Source organism: Cryphonectria parasitica (genome assembly GCF_011745365.1).
Source record: "Cryphonectria parasitica EP155 unplaced genomic scaffold M406scaffold_3, whole genome shotgun sequence".
Taxonomy (NCBI): Eukaryota; Fungi; Ascomycota; class Sordariomycetes; order Diaporthales; family Cryphonectriaceae; genus Cryphonectria; species Cryphonectria parasitica.
The window spans coordinates 5,069,119-5,083,515 of NW_024468911.1; the positions used below are offsets into that span (position 1 = coordinate 5,069,119).

Sequence of the window (14,397 nt, forward strand, 5' to 3'; positions counted from 1 at the left end):
TGCAGCACAAGGAGTCAATATGAAGCAGCGGACTTTCTGGCTCTATACGCCGAATACATCGCCGTGCGTCTTGTGCAAAGCATAGATGATCCCAGAGCTCACGGCTCAGACTCCCATGTTCTCAATGAATCACCTTCCAGCGAGGTCTACACTTGTGGAGACTCCCCTTATGAAGCGATTTTGCATGGAGACACGCTATCAGAGACACAAGACATCCTGGAAGATATTGTTGCCAGCACTTTACCGACCATTTGCGAAGCAAACTTTTCAGGAATGTGGCAATTCGTCAAATCCAGCAAATCTTTTGTTGAATTTCTTCAGAACCTTCACGAAGAAGCTTTCCCCACATTCTTCACCAAGGCCAGGGACCATATCATGGAGACTATCAGCTCTGCAGGCATGGACGACGAGGAAATACAAGCTGAGGGGCGGCGTCTCTTGCCCATTTTGACAGAGATCCAGTGGTGTGTTGAAACTAAGCCCAAGGGTGCCGAACTTCGTTTCAACGTTGATCAGAGCTCCGAGGCATACTTGACAGTCTCCGATCGAATCAAACTCGCAGTTGAGGCGAGTACAGGGTCTCAATGGAATTGGTGGCCGCTTCGGCCTCCACCAAGTAATCCGCAAACGCCGAAAAACGACAACGACGTTTTCATATCTTGGACATGTGTAAGTGCAGGCTCTCAAATACCCCAATCCGTTAAGCAGTGACTGCTAGACATGCTCCTGGTTCATTTACGAAGGGACGATTACAAGTATCCCACCAATCGTGCGTGAATAAATTGAACTTGGGGGCCCGGAGAAGGTTTCTTACGACACGAATACAGTTTCTCTTGAATAGGTCGGGTGATTTCAATGAATGACTATGGCTGACTGGTTTCACTCCAGAACTGCGGCGCCTTGCGACAAGAGAAAGTTGCTGCTCACTATAGCGCTTCACTTCAGATGTTATACGAGCAATATCCCCTTACGACCCGCTCAACCAGTAGCGGAACACCTCCACCACAACGACCGACAAGTTCACTGAGCAACAACAGCTCTGAAGCCAGCAGCCCTGATTCCATGTCGGACTCTTCCTCGGTTGGGGAGCATGACGCCGGTAGATTATCGGCCGCAAGCACAATCGTCACGATGCCGAGCGCCAATGCCTCTGTAGTATCCCTCACGGACGACCAGAGATCCTTCGTGTTCCTTCTGGTTTTGAGGGCAGCCAGGTTTCGGTTTGTCTCCACGGAAGTGACAAAGATGTCATCACACGCATTCTTCAGAACGCTTGTCGATAAGTATAAGGAGAAGCGCGGCAGCTTGCGGCAGCTTTTCTCGATCTTCGTATACAGCCACTGCGACTTTGTTAAAGTCCGGAGGTTCGCGCCACAACGCTTCGGTCCAGGTGCCAAGTTCTCCTACCCCCCTTGCGACGACACCGAGTACAAGTTTACACCGCGACCTATGGAGGAGGCCCCGATTACGAGACATATGTTTTACGAGCTTTTTCACGCGTGTTATGATGAGGACACCCTGCTACACAGGCTTCACAACTCGGTTTCCCTCTCGGGCTGTGACGTTCTGCGTACACTTCCCGACGAGCTTATCCACTATCTACCCAAGCGTAACTGTGACGTCTCCGCTGACGCACAGTTTGACAAGGTAGAGATCTTCTGGGGCCTGGTAGCCCGTGAGCAGAGGTCAGCGTTGAGAGTGGCCGTGTACACGCTCCTGAGCCTTCTGCCGTCTGTCTGGTTTGGCTTTCAGTGGATGTTTGGCTGGGGCCATCCAGATGACCTTCAGGATGCCACGGTTCCTTTCATGATGACTTGTACAATCTGGGGAATGTTATGGGCGGCGGTGTACTCCGGGAGCGATGTGAAAGAAATCTGAGCTGTCCACCTGTCAGAATATGAATTGTCATAAACTTCTGTTCTTCTGAATCTATTTATTCCTTCTTTCTATTGAGCTGAACTCCAATCGACAGTTCTCTGGAATGCCTTATTTGTATGACAGGGTTCTTCTTGTTATTGTTTTCATGAAGATACACCTTCCTTGTACCGCCAGCTATTTAGTCTTAGCCGCTTGCCTAGATGGTAATAGATTGGAGACTGGTCAAGGTCCGAGAGCCGCGGTAAAATCCCCTCTACTTTACCTAGGTTAATAATGATCAAGGGTTGTCCTTAGCCATGAGGATATGACTGGATGCCTTGACTGCATCCTGCTCGGTCACACGATGAAGGGCAAATTACTAGGAAGGATACTAAGATGATGCATGCAGTCAGCTACTAGCCAACCTCGCCAGTATCACGGTCACACATTGTATGTCTTGACTCCAATTTCCCTTCATTCATTAGCAGACATCATGCGGGGAATTGAGATATAGTTCCAAGTACAAATATGCCATGGTCACGGCCCCCTCAAGCGTAGAGGACTTGGGGCACTTCTCTCCTGGTTGTACCATCTTCATCCTATCTGCTTTATCGGGTCAACAACCAGTCAGAATGGGAAGCATGACTGAAGATCCGAAGACTGTCAATTTCGCTGTGGTCTATACAGACCCGCCGAGTCTGAGAACAGAGGTTGTCGAGAGGCCGGTTCCAGAGCCGGGACCAGGTGAGGTGCTTGTTCGACTGTGAGTATACACTTAATAAATCTGTGCTCGCACCACATCCAGTGAGGCATGTGAGGGTTTCAAGCTCAGCAATTCGCAACCCAGATCGTACTCTGGAGTCTGCCATTCAGACCTGGGCTTCTGCACCAACTCATATGTCCACGTGCCACCAACGCCAGCGGGCCAAGTGGGCGGGCACGAAGGTGAGGAGACATCTATTGCCCGCTAAATCGCAAAATGCTGAAGAATAGGCACAACATCTACCATCCTCAGGCCTTGGCGAAGTTATTGCTCATGGTCCCAGCGTGACATATCCATCTGTTGGCACGAAAGTTGGCATTAAATACACCGCCAGAGCATGCCTATCCTGTGCCAACTGCCTGCAGGGTGGCGAGTCGACCTGTGAGTCAAAAACGGAGTACAAGATCTCGGGGTTCCTGCACCCAGGTACATTCCAGCAGTACGTCGTCTCGCCAGCCAACTACGCCACCCCGATCCCAGATTCGATCACGGACCTTGCAGCCGCCGCGCCGCTCATGTGTGGCGGGGTGACTGTTTACACTGCTCTGAAACGTGTAGGCGTGAAGCAAGGTGACTGGGTCGTCATCTCCGGGGCAGGCGGGGGGCTAGGCCATCTGGCAGTACAGTACGCAAAAGTGATGGGTGGGCGCGTCCTGGGCATCGATGACAGCACAAAGGAGAAGACGGTCAAGGAGCTAGGCGCCGAGGTTTTCCTTGATTTTACTGCTTTCGAGAACGATGAGGATCTCGCAGCGCGGGTGAACGACGTGACGGGCGGTGGCGCGCAGATTGTGATGGTGTGTACATCCAGCCCGAGGTCGTACGCATCGGGCATGATGTGGCTCGGGTTCAGGGGCAAGTTGTGTTGCCTGGGAATTCCCGAAAAAGAGATTCAGCCAGCCCTGGGGGTCAGTATACTGCTGATGGTGGCGAAGGAGTTGACGATCATGTGTAAGTGTCCACACGGAGAGTCGTGGGAGAGGGTTTCAAAAGAGAATTACCAAGAGACTGACACTTTTCTTTTCTGGTATGATATCAGCGAACAAGTCAGGCAACCGACTTGAAGCTTTGGAGACTGTTGAGATTGCCGCAAGGCACGGCATAAAGACGCAGTATCAGCTAAGGAATATGGACGAATTGACCACGGTAAGTTTGCGTCGCTCTGCTTTCTTGTCTATTTATACATGTGTTAATCATGGCCCGACAGATTTTCGAAGAGATGCAGGCCGGAAAGATCACGGGAAGGACGGTCCTGGACCTTAGGTAGACTCTGAATATAAACTATAAGATAGTATATGAACGGGATATTAAATACTTCGGAGGCATGAATGCCAATTCTTGCACCTATCTTTGCGTCCATCTCATATCAATGTACTAGCACACCCCTTTCACTCATTCTCGTCTCCCAACAACTCATCCACCAAATACCACGACTCAGGGTTAGATATCACCTCGAACTCATCAATATCCTCACTAGCGTCAGCTGTCATACCTCGGGACTCTGGTGTTTTGTTGGTTGCGGGTTTGACGGCCCCAATCCTCAACCTCCGTTTCCTGGGCTCTCGATACTTCACAATATAACTCCCCTCGATATCCCTGAGCTCTGTTGGCACAATCAGACTGCCCCATCTGTCGTAAATCTTGCCGTTGCCCAGAGAAGCATTCTTCTGACCATCCTCCAGCTCGTCGAGCTCTTCCCTGGAGAGTGTCTGCACACCTCTCCCAGGGTGTATCTCCCAGTCCCAAGGAACGTTTTCCCTCTCGGGTCCACAGAAGCTGCAACCACAAAGTTCTGGCCGACTTGAGTCTGTTTCAATCCTTGCTAGTTTGATGTCCGTCTCCCATGGCCGCTTCTTCCGCGCCATGTCTGGAGCGCACTCTTTGACCCTTGTGTTGACGAGTTTCCGGTCACGAAACCCCTCAAGGCTTCGGCTATAATTCCAAACCCAGCGAATTTATTTATGATTGGTCTGTAGCCCACAGCATTTGAGATTTCAATGACTGTCGTTGTGAGGTCTACACCAATTCAGCCTTTTGTCCGCGGCTGCGAGGCAAGAACCGGGGAAGACAGCGGCCACGGCAACATCTACAAGTTGTATGAGTGGCCTTGGCGATGATTGATGTCGGTGGGAGGTAAAGTCTTGTCCAAGAGGGGAAGCTGTAGATGAAGTGCGGTATGTGCGCAATAATTTGAAACCACAAAGTGGCAAACTGATGTGATTAATCTTTATGATGATTGTTGAGGTATCCCGGGGCGAACGTTGAGGCCGATGGAATAGACTGCGGGTACATGATTCTGAGATCCATATCAGCAAATGTCAAAAGATGTTTGCATACTTCTCCTTTTATAATTTTACGATACTCTTCGATTACTTGACTGCGAAATTATTCTCTACCTCGTGATCCCCATCCATATTTCTCTTTTGTCTCGCCGAAGAGGCGCAGTGAGGCCAAATTTGGAAATGCCTAAGCCACCATTCGTGTGAGGCCAAAAATCAACTACCCAGATGCAATCACTCAAACTGTACAGTGCTAAAATGGTAGAATAGTGACATTTCGAAGACTGGTGTGGAATGTGAGCTCAACAAGTAAACTTTTTTTTTTTTTAAAAAAAAAAAAAAAAAAGATAAGGTGCCATGCCACCCTGCGTAGATGCCGAGTGGGCGTTCTAAGCAATGGTCGAATTTGCAGTGAATACTGTGTGGTTTCAGGCTCCAGAGCCTCTGAATCATTCCAAGACGTGTCTTCCAGGGAGCTGTCTAAAGGGAGTACGTAGAGGTAAGGTACTCAGGTATGCAGCGCGCCCTGGTTAAGGGAACGGTAGGGCAACGGCATCTCTTCATACTTCCAAACGTGATTATGGATCGTGAAGAACGTTGAAAGATATAGGTGAGGATCAAGAAAGTGAATGTGTGCTCCGCCGCTGGAACTTCGGCCAGTCACCGGAGTGCTGAAAGTCAGCTGTGATCTGCTCAGTGACTGACTCTATCAGAAGGCAGCGATAAGATAAGAGAGAGCAGGGTGACAGAGATCTACATAAGGGTCCCCTGGTATTGATTGTGTCATTCTGCAGTCTGATATACGGCAGAACTTGGCCTTTTGCAACTCTTGTTTTTTTCTGTCACTCGCTGCGTTCAACATCAACTTTCTAGCAAGGTATCCTGTTGATAGAATTTCTGGCCTTTGCATATTACTGCTTGTCATCTATCTGCACTTGTCTGCATCATCCACACCAGCATCAATTGGCCCATTGCCTTCCGCCTCTTCTGGTCCTCACACGCACACCGCTCAACGTCTGCTTCGATACCGCCCAAAGAACTGCCTTGCGGCTAAGCAAACACAATTACGATGGCCCCAAGCGCGAACAATGGCGAGGGGGTCGACAATCTCGGCAATGAGGTAGTGCCCGCCAATCCAGGTTTGTACCCTTGGCCTACTGCTTTTGCTCCTGAATGCGACCACGCCGTCGTTAAGCCTATCTCTGCTCACTTCTGCTTCCAGATCCCTCGGTGGTCACGATGACCAAGGTCTCCGGCGAATGGACCGTGCCCAAAGTCCTAGCCACCATCTCGACTGGTGCGCCCACCGAGGGCTCGGACTCCCCAATACCCTACTTCCACCTCCTCGAGCGACTCAAGACAACGAAGCGCGAAGGCTGGAGACGGTTCGGAATCGTACGCGGTGAATCGATCGCGGACCACATGTACAGGATGGCCATGATCAGCATGTTTGCGCCCCCCTCGATACGGGGCAGGGTGGATATGCACAAGTGCATGAAGATGTGTCTGATCCACGACATGGCCGAGAGTCTGGTCGGCGACATCACACCCGTGGACGGTGTTGCGAAGCCAGAAAAGAATCGTCGCGAGGCGGCGACGATGGACTACATCACGGGGAACCTACTAGGCAACGTGTGGGGAGGCCAGGGGAAGAGCGTCGCTGAGGACATCAGGGCGGTGTGGCAAGAGTACGAGGACAGCGAGACGCTGGAGAGCCACTTTGTGCATGACATTGACAAGATGGAGCTGGTGCTGCAGATGGTGGAGTATGAGAAGCGCGGGGAGAGGAGGCTGGACCTGGGCGAGTTTGCGTGGGTGGCGACACGGCTGGCACTGGACGAGACCAAGGAGTGGGCGCAGGAGGTGCTACGGGAGAGAGAAGAGTACTGGGGCAGAAAAGAGCACCTTCATGGTGAGAAGGGCGTCGAAGGCGGTGTCGCAAGGGACCATGTTGACGCCTCAAAGGTGTACTACGAGGGCTCTGGTGGTGCGCCCTCTTAAGAGCCTGAAGGGTCTACGAGTGTCTCGGTTCTTCCGCGTGCGAAAAAAAAAAAAAGGAAAAAAAAAAAGGACTTCAGCAAATCAACAGCGGGCAAGGAGCAGCGGCGCTTAGTGCTTGACAAAACAAGACTCCTGATCATAGAAGAGGATCTTGGGGATGGGCTGGACATCTTCACGGCTATTGTGGAATACGTCGCCGAATAGAATATAGATTAGACGAGATGCTCAATCCCATCCAGCCTCACTCAGTATGCATGATGTTTGTGTTGGTGTTTTGGTAGCGACACGGTAGCGACACGGTTCAACCTTGTAGTAAGCGCTGCCGTACCTCTCCAGTTGGGCTGGCAGGCTGGGTGATCATCCCCTGCCCACCTTCCAACCCCACCTACCCCAAATTCCCCCTCTGCTCCTCCCTCTAGCCTGTACTTTTCGACGGTGCCACGGCAACGAACCTGCAAAGCCACCAGACTCCAATACCAGAACTTTCCGACAACCCTGCAGTAATCCCCCCTCCCCCTCTCTCCTTTAGCAGCCAACCCCCAAACCCCCTGTCGCTATCAGGTGCTTCGTGCTCCGCATAGGACCCAGCCCCTCTGAAAGTGATCCACTGTTCACCGTCTCCCCATCGTCCATTCCAGCTCAAGGGGCCCACTCTCAAGAGAAAGTGTGTGAACCGACCGCCAATTTACGCTGCACGCCACGTCGTCGAAAGATTCCCTGCGCGAGTGTGCTCACCATCTCGTCTCGCCCGGCCGATCCTCGAGTGTTCCTGTCGTCTTGCTTTTGTGCCTGAGCACTGGGCTTGCTCCCTTACAATATTGCTGCATCACCCAGGTGACGGCCTTGCCTCTCCCACTCTCGAACGACGATTTCCCTCTCCATCCGCGTCACGGGTGGTCGTTTTCAGTCGAGCTCTCGACGACTAATCTTCCGATCTTTAAGGGGAAGGGGGTCTTGCAAGAATACACGATAGCCTGCAGGTGGTCAGTTCACGCGCGACAGGACAGGGTCGGAACACCTGCAATGCAGCTGCTCGGCCCGCGCTCAGCTGGTGCCCGTGAATTTTGAGCTTCGGCCTCGCTGCAATCCTATTGCCCATTGCAGGCGAAACTTTTTGGAGACAGGGCGAGGAAGCGAGAGAGTGGAGCGCATGCTCCATGACCGAACACCTCGCTCCATCCGCCCTGCGGGTCTCAGTCCCTTCCAAAACACCGAATCTCTCGAACCTGACCGCATAACGCTCTGCACAACATGGCGTACGGAAGTCAGTTCCACATGCCTGGTTCCTTCACCTTTGAGGGCCCCGGTGCCCCCACGACGCTCAACGCCAACATGTTTCGTCCTCCCGTCTCGCCCACCACGTCTTCCTACAACCTATCAAGATCAACAGGCTCCCTCCTCTCGGACCAGTCTATGGCCACCAATAGCACTACCCCAGTGCCAAGGTTGGGGAGGAAACGGACATATGATGAGAGCAACTATAGAGCCAGAGGGTTTCTGAGTCTAAATGTGGACAGTGCGTGCGACCCCGCCATGGAGGATGGTGTAGGAGGAGAGCATCGATATACGCTTGCCGGCCAGATCGAAACTCCAGGCGCACATACATCACCACAAGGAGGAACGTTGGAGGACAGTCTGTACTCTGATATCGACTACAGGCGGGCATTGGGATCCAAGAGGGCCCATGCAGAGAGTGATGGAGAGCCACTCGGTCTGACTGGGCTGGTGAATACGGAGACGGGTGAGCCCGTCACTCCACGGTCGGCAGGCTGGACGACATTTGCTTTCCAGGCGATAGGAGGCGTGGTGGAGAAGGTCTGGGAGTTCTGCAGGGGCGGTGCTGGTGCCTTTCGAGGGTTCCAGGCAGGAGGTGGAAAGGCATACGAGTTCAACGGTCTGGAGGTCCCAGTATTGACAGCCGCACCAGGGCCCCAGACAATACATGACGACCCTCACGATAGGCCCAGCAGCCCGACTCGTGTCCTGGCCGAGGACAACGGGATGACGTATTTCCCAAACTCATCCGCTGCCGATGTCCACAATCATAATCTTTTCATTCAAGACCAACAAGAGAAGGAGCCGTCGCCGGACACCACCCCGGAGCGGCCTGCTGCCAAGAGGCGGCAGACTGGCGTCCACAACGAGAATGACGAGCTGCGAAGGAACTGGGTCATGGTTGACGACGAAGACGGGCCCTCTGCTACGCCGAGCCGGCCGATCCCTAAGAGGGCCTTCGTAGCACCTTCACGCATTCCCGGGAGCAGAGCTAGCATGGCCACACGCCTGCAACAACCCCGGGTCTCTACACCTAATGCATCCGGAAGGAAGTTCAGTGCCCCGTCGCCCAGGTTCAGCGGCGACAGATCAAACATCCCGACCCGGGCATCATCTCGGATGTCCACAGCTTCGGGGGCTTCGGGAGCTTCGTACGCTGGGCTGGCTGCGTCACCATCTCTGGGCCCTGGAGAGCCCGCCAGTTTTGCCAGCCCGCGATCACCGTCACGAGCGACACCAGCCAACCCCTTCGCGTCGAACCTCTCTACCCCCAATGGGTCTCGAATTCCTCAACCAAGAGGACTAGGTCCGAACCCATTTGCCAATACACGAACATCCTCGCCCGTGCCCCAAGGCGTGTCTCCTCGCCGGCCCTCGACCCGGTCATCATCCCACCACACTTCGCCCTCGGCCCACAGCTTCGGCTTCAACGCCACACCGACCGGACACAAAAAGACCACTTCTAGCGCCTCGACAGGCGCCACTCGAGGCCGCTACTCATATGGTCCTAACGACATAGACAAGGTCCAAACCAGCCCACGTCTGGACGACGAAGGGAGGCATCTGGCGAACAAGAGATTTGTGACCCAGAGGCGTGCCGACTCGACATTGGATCGGCTCAACATGGACCTCCAGGGGCTGATCAGACAGGGCCAGGAGGCGCTGGGTGCAACCTTTGATGTCAACATGGACGATGGCTGGGAGGAGGACACGTGAGGAACAGGCCAACTTGGACTACGTCTGTGTGATATGATGACTCGTCGCGGAAGCTGCCTCTGCCTGTTCGACTGCACAATGACGGTCTGGCTGGGCACTATGCAACATTGTCATGGTGTGTTATACGGTATACTGGTGGTGTTCTTGGATTATCTTTTTTTTTCTTCCCTATTTTTTCCCCTGCGAGGAGTTCAGGATAGGTAGCTTGTTTGAAAGTCCTGTATTTAGCATTAGGCGCGTCTGGCTTTGGCTCTGAAAGATACTTCATGTATGTTCTCACTAGTCCCTGAAATCATTACCTCTTGGTCTCTCGGCTTGGTGTGTCCAAGATTTGCTGTGCTATGGGGACGGTTCTTGATGCTAGGTCTACTTAGATCTGCCTGGCGGCCCTGGGTTCTGCCTAGGGGGTCTGATTAGGCATGCTAAGGTAAGGTGGGGAGAAGCTAAGTGCGGCCCCTCCCCTGCCTGATCTGCCTCTAGTGTACCTAGAACCTGCCGCCAGGGGTCCATGGCCGTCATTACCTCGTCCACCCATATCCTTTCTGAGCTTCGTCTTGACGCTTTTTGTTTTGTTTCAACTGCTTAAAACCCCTCTGCCCCTCTACACCGCACCGCTTACATTACCTATTTCTTTTCGTTACAAACGACCACTCTGTACCCCTTCATCACGCACAGCGCCGGTCCTTGGTGTGCATCTCCTCCATCTAGGGCGAACCTCGTTCTCAAATAAGCCAGCGTTGTCCCCCGCTGCCTGCACAGGCCATCGCCAAGCATCTTCTGGCTACGTTCTGTCTTTGGCCAGAGCCGAACCACGCTGAAACATTCGCCTCTATCCTTCATCTCTTTGAACCCCGAGGAACTTACCTTCATGCCGTGATTGTTGCCCTGGAGAAGGGCGATGAAGCCATGGCCCAAGCCCCGCACCCCGCGACGGAGCCCGCCAGCTACCAACGGCACTATCCTCTCGATCTGCCCTCTGGGCTGCCCTTCGAGAGATACGAACACCGACGTCTTACGGCACGTGACATCCTCGTCCACCGGATAGTATCAAAGCTCTTGTCTCCCACGCCAGCGTTCGCCTCAGCCTTGGACGCCCATCGCCCGACCTCAAATCCCAGCCGCTCCAGCTCGTCCCACTCTTATCACAACTTTGGTCCTCTCAGGCCGGTCGACAAGACTCTCGCCCGAGATGTTGAGCTCCTCCGCAAGATGCTCATCACTAGCAGCACCGAGGAGTGGGTTTCGCAGACTTTGGTCAAGCCCTTCACTTCATTCGTGGTTAATATTTGGGTAAACCGACCGCCAGAAGAGCTCTTGCTCCCACGCCACAGGACCGATTTTCAGGAGTCAACAATCGAGGAGGAAATTCTAGATTTGATACGAAGGCACTACATGGAGACAGATGACGCGACAACTAGGCTGTGGCTTCAAACGCTACAACCATCACGACCATCGAGCTATACAACCCTGCCGGGGAAGACGGCTAAAAAGGGCTCGTTCAAGAGGCTTGTCCAGGAACGAAAGCAAACCGAAGAACAAAAGGCTGCGGAGGATTACAAGAGGTGGTATGACAACGACACTGCGCTCCTGAAGGCTTTGCAAGAGCAGACACTCACTTCGAACCAGCGTGGGCTGTATGAGGGAGGCGCTTTTCTCTATGCATTGCGAAAGCCGCTCTCAAAGTCAAGAGCCATTCGCCAAAATTTTCACAAGACGACGGAGTGGAGGGAAAAATCATTCTTCGCGGTCGAGGGTGCCTCACAGACTATCAGAGACGAGGTGTACCCGTGGCCTGAGCATCATGCCCCGCGCCGAGTCCTGCATATGCCGTCATTTTATGGCTGGCGGCAGAAGCATGAGTACTTCCAGACAGAACAGATGCCAGTCGACTTTGCGAGCGGCAGGACTGGCCGTGGTCGGGACCGAGACGGTATCTGGTCCACGAGTCGCTGGTCTGGCGATGATTTACCGCGTGGTCGGATGATGAGGCGTGGTCGTCGACGCGCGACAAGCGAACCGCCACCAGGACTATTTACCGCGGCACGCCTGCCCTTCAGCTTTAATGCCACCAGAGAGCTGCTCATCTTCCCCAAGATGAGCCTTGCAACGATTGAGCGTCGGGCTCGGAGGCGCAGCCTGAGCCGGACCAGGGTCGCCGAAATGTTCAACTGGGATGTTGTGCTTACCAAGCCACCTGCGAGACCACAGATCAAGGCGACTTTTGAGCTGCATCTGAAGATACCCTCCCAGCATATGCATGTGAAACGTCAGGCATTCCATCGTAAGAGGGTTTGTGACCTCTTCTCCGCACGCCATATCGGCGACTATGCCTATCCTCTCTGCGATTCCGATCTCGACAAGTGTTTTCTGAATATCAACAGGTGGTTAGATACACCAGCGGCCCACGATTATATTGCTGCCTGGTTGTGGGAGTGGGGGCCTGAATTTGTTATCACCGTCCGATTTATCGGGGACAGACATACGACCATGGAGATCGAAGGACGAGGACATTACAAGCCAGACACGTGTTGGGGGGCTCGCCCTGTCTATTCGGTCTTGCCGGCCGAGTTATCTTCGCCGCTATCAGCACAGTTGTTGCAGAGCTCAAAGCCCTCCTGGCCGGCACCATGTGCAAACTGTACTTCCTCGACGCATGTCACAGCGAGGTGTACATTGCCCTGCGGCTACTGCGGTGCTCCAAACCCGGACTTGAAACGGTTTTATGACGGTCTTGGCCCCTTCGCCGGTCACTTTCTATCCAGGGCAGTGGGCGGCGCGTCCGAAGCTGGTCAGCACCATAATCTACATCTCGCACCAAACTGCCCCGTATCGAAGCAGAACCGTTGCAAGTGCGTTCCTTTTCCACAGTACCACGTCGCGGACAAGTGTCCCATCCTGTGCTCCCGCAGCTGCGGCAACACGCACCCCGCGGGCCATTTCAAGCACAAAAACGCGATGGGTTGCAAAAGTCGTTGTTGTATGTGCGGTATCAAAGGCCACAGTGGACATCAATGTAAGTTGCGCCGGTGCAGGTGTGGCTTGGAGCATCTAGGTCAGGATTGTTGCTTTCATCCGGAGTGTCGGGTGAATGGTTGTGACCGTTTCTTGTGCGGCATCCACTGCAAAATATGTGGGGTCGACCGGGACCAGCTCGATGATGGATTTTTCCTTGTCGAGCGGATGTGCCCTACTTGCTTGCAGGGTAGGGGCAGGTCCACCTTTATCACTGTGAAGACCGTGGCCGAGGTGAAGAATGAAGACGTTCCTGAGCACAATGTCGACAACAACCCCCAAGATGACGAGACGGCCTCGTCTACACCGAGAACGGCAAGGAGGAACAAACGCAAACACAGGCCACCACCCGGCTCAGTTAAGAAGGAAGAAGCAAAGCCATGGTATTCTCCCCTAGAGCCTCGTATGCGGCCAGTAGTCATGTCCAAGACAGGGAAGAATACCGCCAAGTGGGCCGGGGCGGATGCGGTTGCGGCAGTCAGGATAGGAGGTTGTCGATAGGCGCAAGAACGGGTGGATTAGGTGGATACAAGGGAATAATAGCCTGTAAGTCTAGAGCGGGAATGAACATCCACGAGTATCGCAGACAACATATAAATATGATTACATCTAGTACTCTTAGACCCCTCTTGATGAGTATACACATGCTACTCAGCACCCATCTGGAATCGAAGCACCCGACGTCTTCTATAGAAATGTATCCTACTCGGGACCGAAACATCCTTTTTCTGGTAATGGGGATGATACCGCTACTTGAGCCATCAACCAGCCGAGCTGACCGTGCAGGCCCATCAGGTCAGCGTCTTGGGATGGTAATCAACAGCAAAGAACGTGATGAGGGCTGAGATAGCTACAACCGGCTGTCAGGGCAGCGACAGGATATAGTTGTACTTCTCCCAGCTGGCCAGATGTTTGCGAGGCAGCCAATACACGGAGATGAACGATCTGTTTGGGACAATGTTAGCCATTACATATTTTTCATGCAGCGAAAATATGCAATGTGGGAGACGGAAAAAGGGGGGGGGGGACTCCCAGTATCGTTCGTGGGGTCTTGTACCTCATATTGCTTGGGGCCCAATACTGAATGCTCTGTATGATCAAGATTGGATTCAGCCACAGCAGGCTGGCCACAAACCTGAAGATGGTACGGTCCAATAGGCCAAAAGCGCGCGGGTTTCACCCTCGGCCCGATTCTCTCCCTTACGCTCGGTAGGTAGATTGGCCCACACCCACTGCGGCACGAGGAAGGCGAGGGCTATACACAGGCCAATGACGAAGCACCACTTGAACTGAACAGTGGGTACATGTCGTTGAACATGCGGTTGTTGCCCATCTGTGAGCGGCCCTTGGTATTGATCAATCAACCTCCGCTATGGCCGTACCACTGATACGTGAGCAAAGCTGGCCATTGGGCTGGATGGACCATTATACATAGGCCTATCCTTGCGAGACTTCAAGGTTCCTTCGCATGCATGCTCCGCAAGAACGGCTACG

At 53.3% G+C, this 14,397-nt stretch overlaps 5 protein-coding genes across 5 annotated transcripts; all 5 read left to right on the forward strand.

Annotated features, from left to right (window-relative positions):
* Nucleotides 1-2,498: 2,498 nt before the first annotated feature.
* On the forward strand, nt 2,499-3,887 carry M406DRAFT_252963 (putative alcohol dehydrogenase; the record flags this gene model as incomplete). Its single annotated transcript, XM_040916872.1, has 5 exons — nt 2,499-2,620; nt 2,705-2,802; nt 2,873-3,571; nt 3,660-3,766; nt 3,828-3,887. The coding sequence occupies 5 exons, from the start codon at nt 2,499-2,501 to the stop codon at nt 3,885-3,887; spliced, it is 1,086 nt and encodes a 361-aa protein (XP_040779071.1).
* A 1,851-nt stretch (nt 3,888-5,738) lies between these two features.
* M406DRAFT_355835 (uncharacterized protein) lies at nt 5,739-6,941 on the forward strand. The gene is made up of 2 exons (XM_040923273.1): nt 5,739-6,038; nt 6,122-6,941. Exons 1-2 carry the CDS (start codon nt 5,969-5,971, stop codon nt 6,898-6,900), a joined length of 849 nt encoding a protein of 282 aa, XP_040779072.1. The 5' UTR covers nt 5,739-5,968; the 3' UTR covers nt 6,901-6,941.
* A 642-nt stretch (nt 6,942-7,583) lies between these two features.
* On the forward strand, nt 7,584-8,373 carry M406DRAFT_321850 (uncharacterized protein; the record flags this gene model as incomplete). Its single annotated transcript, XM_040919565.1, has 1 exon — nt 7,584-8,373. A coding segment is annotated over exon 1 (176 nt), but the record flags the coding sequence as incomplete, so codon positions are not given.
* A 1,064-nt stretch (nt 8,374-9,437) lies between these two features.
* On the forward strand, nt 9,438-10,204 carry M406DRAFT_355837 (uncharacterized protein; the record flags this gene model as incomplete). The annotated part of the gene is made up of 1 exon (XM_040923274.1): nt 9,438-10,204. A coding segment is annotated over one exon (204 nt), but the record flags the coding sequence as incomplete, so codon positions are not given.
* A 593-nt stretch (nt 10,205-10,797) lies between these two features.
* M406DRAFT_70210 (uncharacterized protein) lies at nt 10,798-13,404 on the forward strand (the record flags this gene model as incomplete). The annotated part of the gene is made up of 3 exons (XM_040925321.1): nt 10,798-12,608; nt 12,760-12,904; nt 13,093-13,404. The coding sequence occupies 3 exons, from the start codon at nt 10,798-10,800 to the stop codon at nt 13,402-13,404; spliced, it is 2,268 nt and encodes a 755-aa protein (XP_040779075.1).
* Between the last annotated feature and the right edge of the window lie 993 nt (nt 13,405-14,397).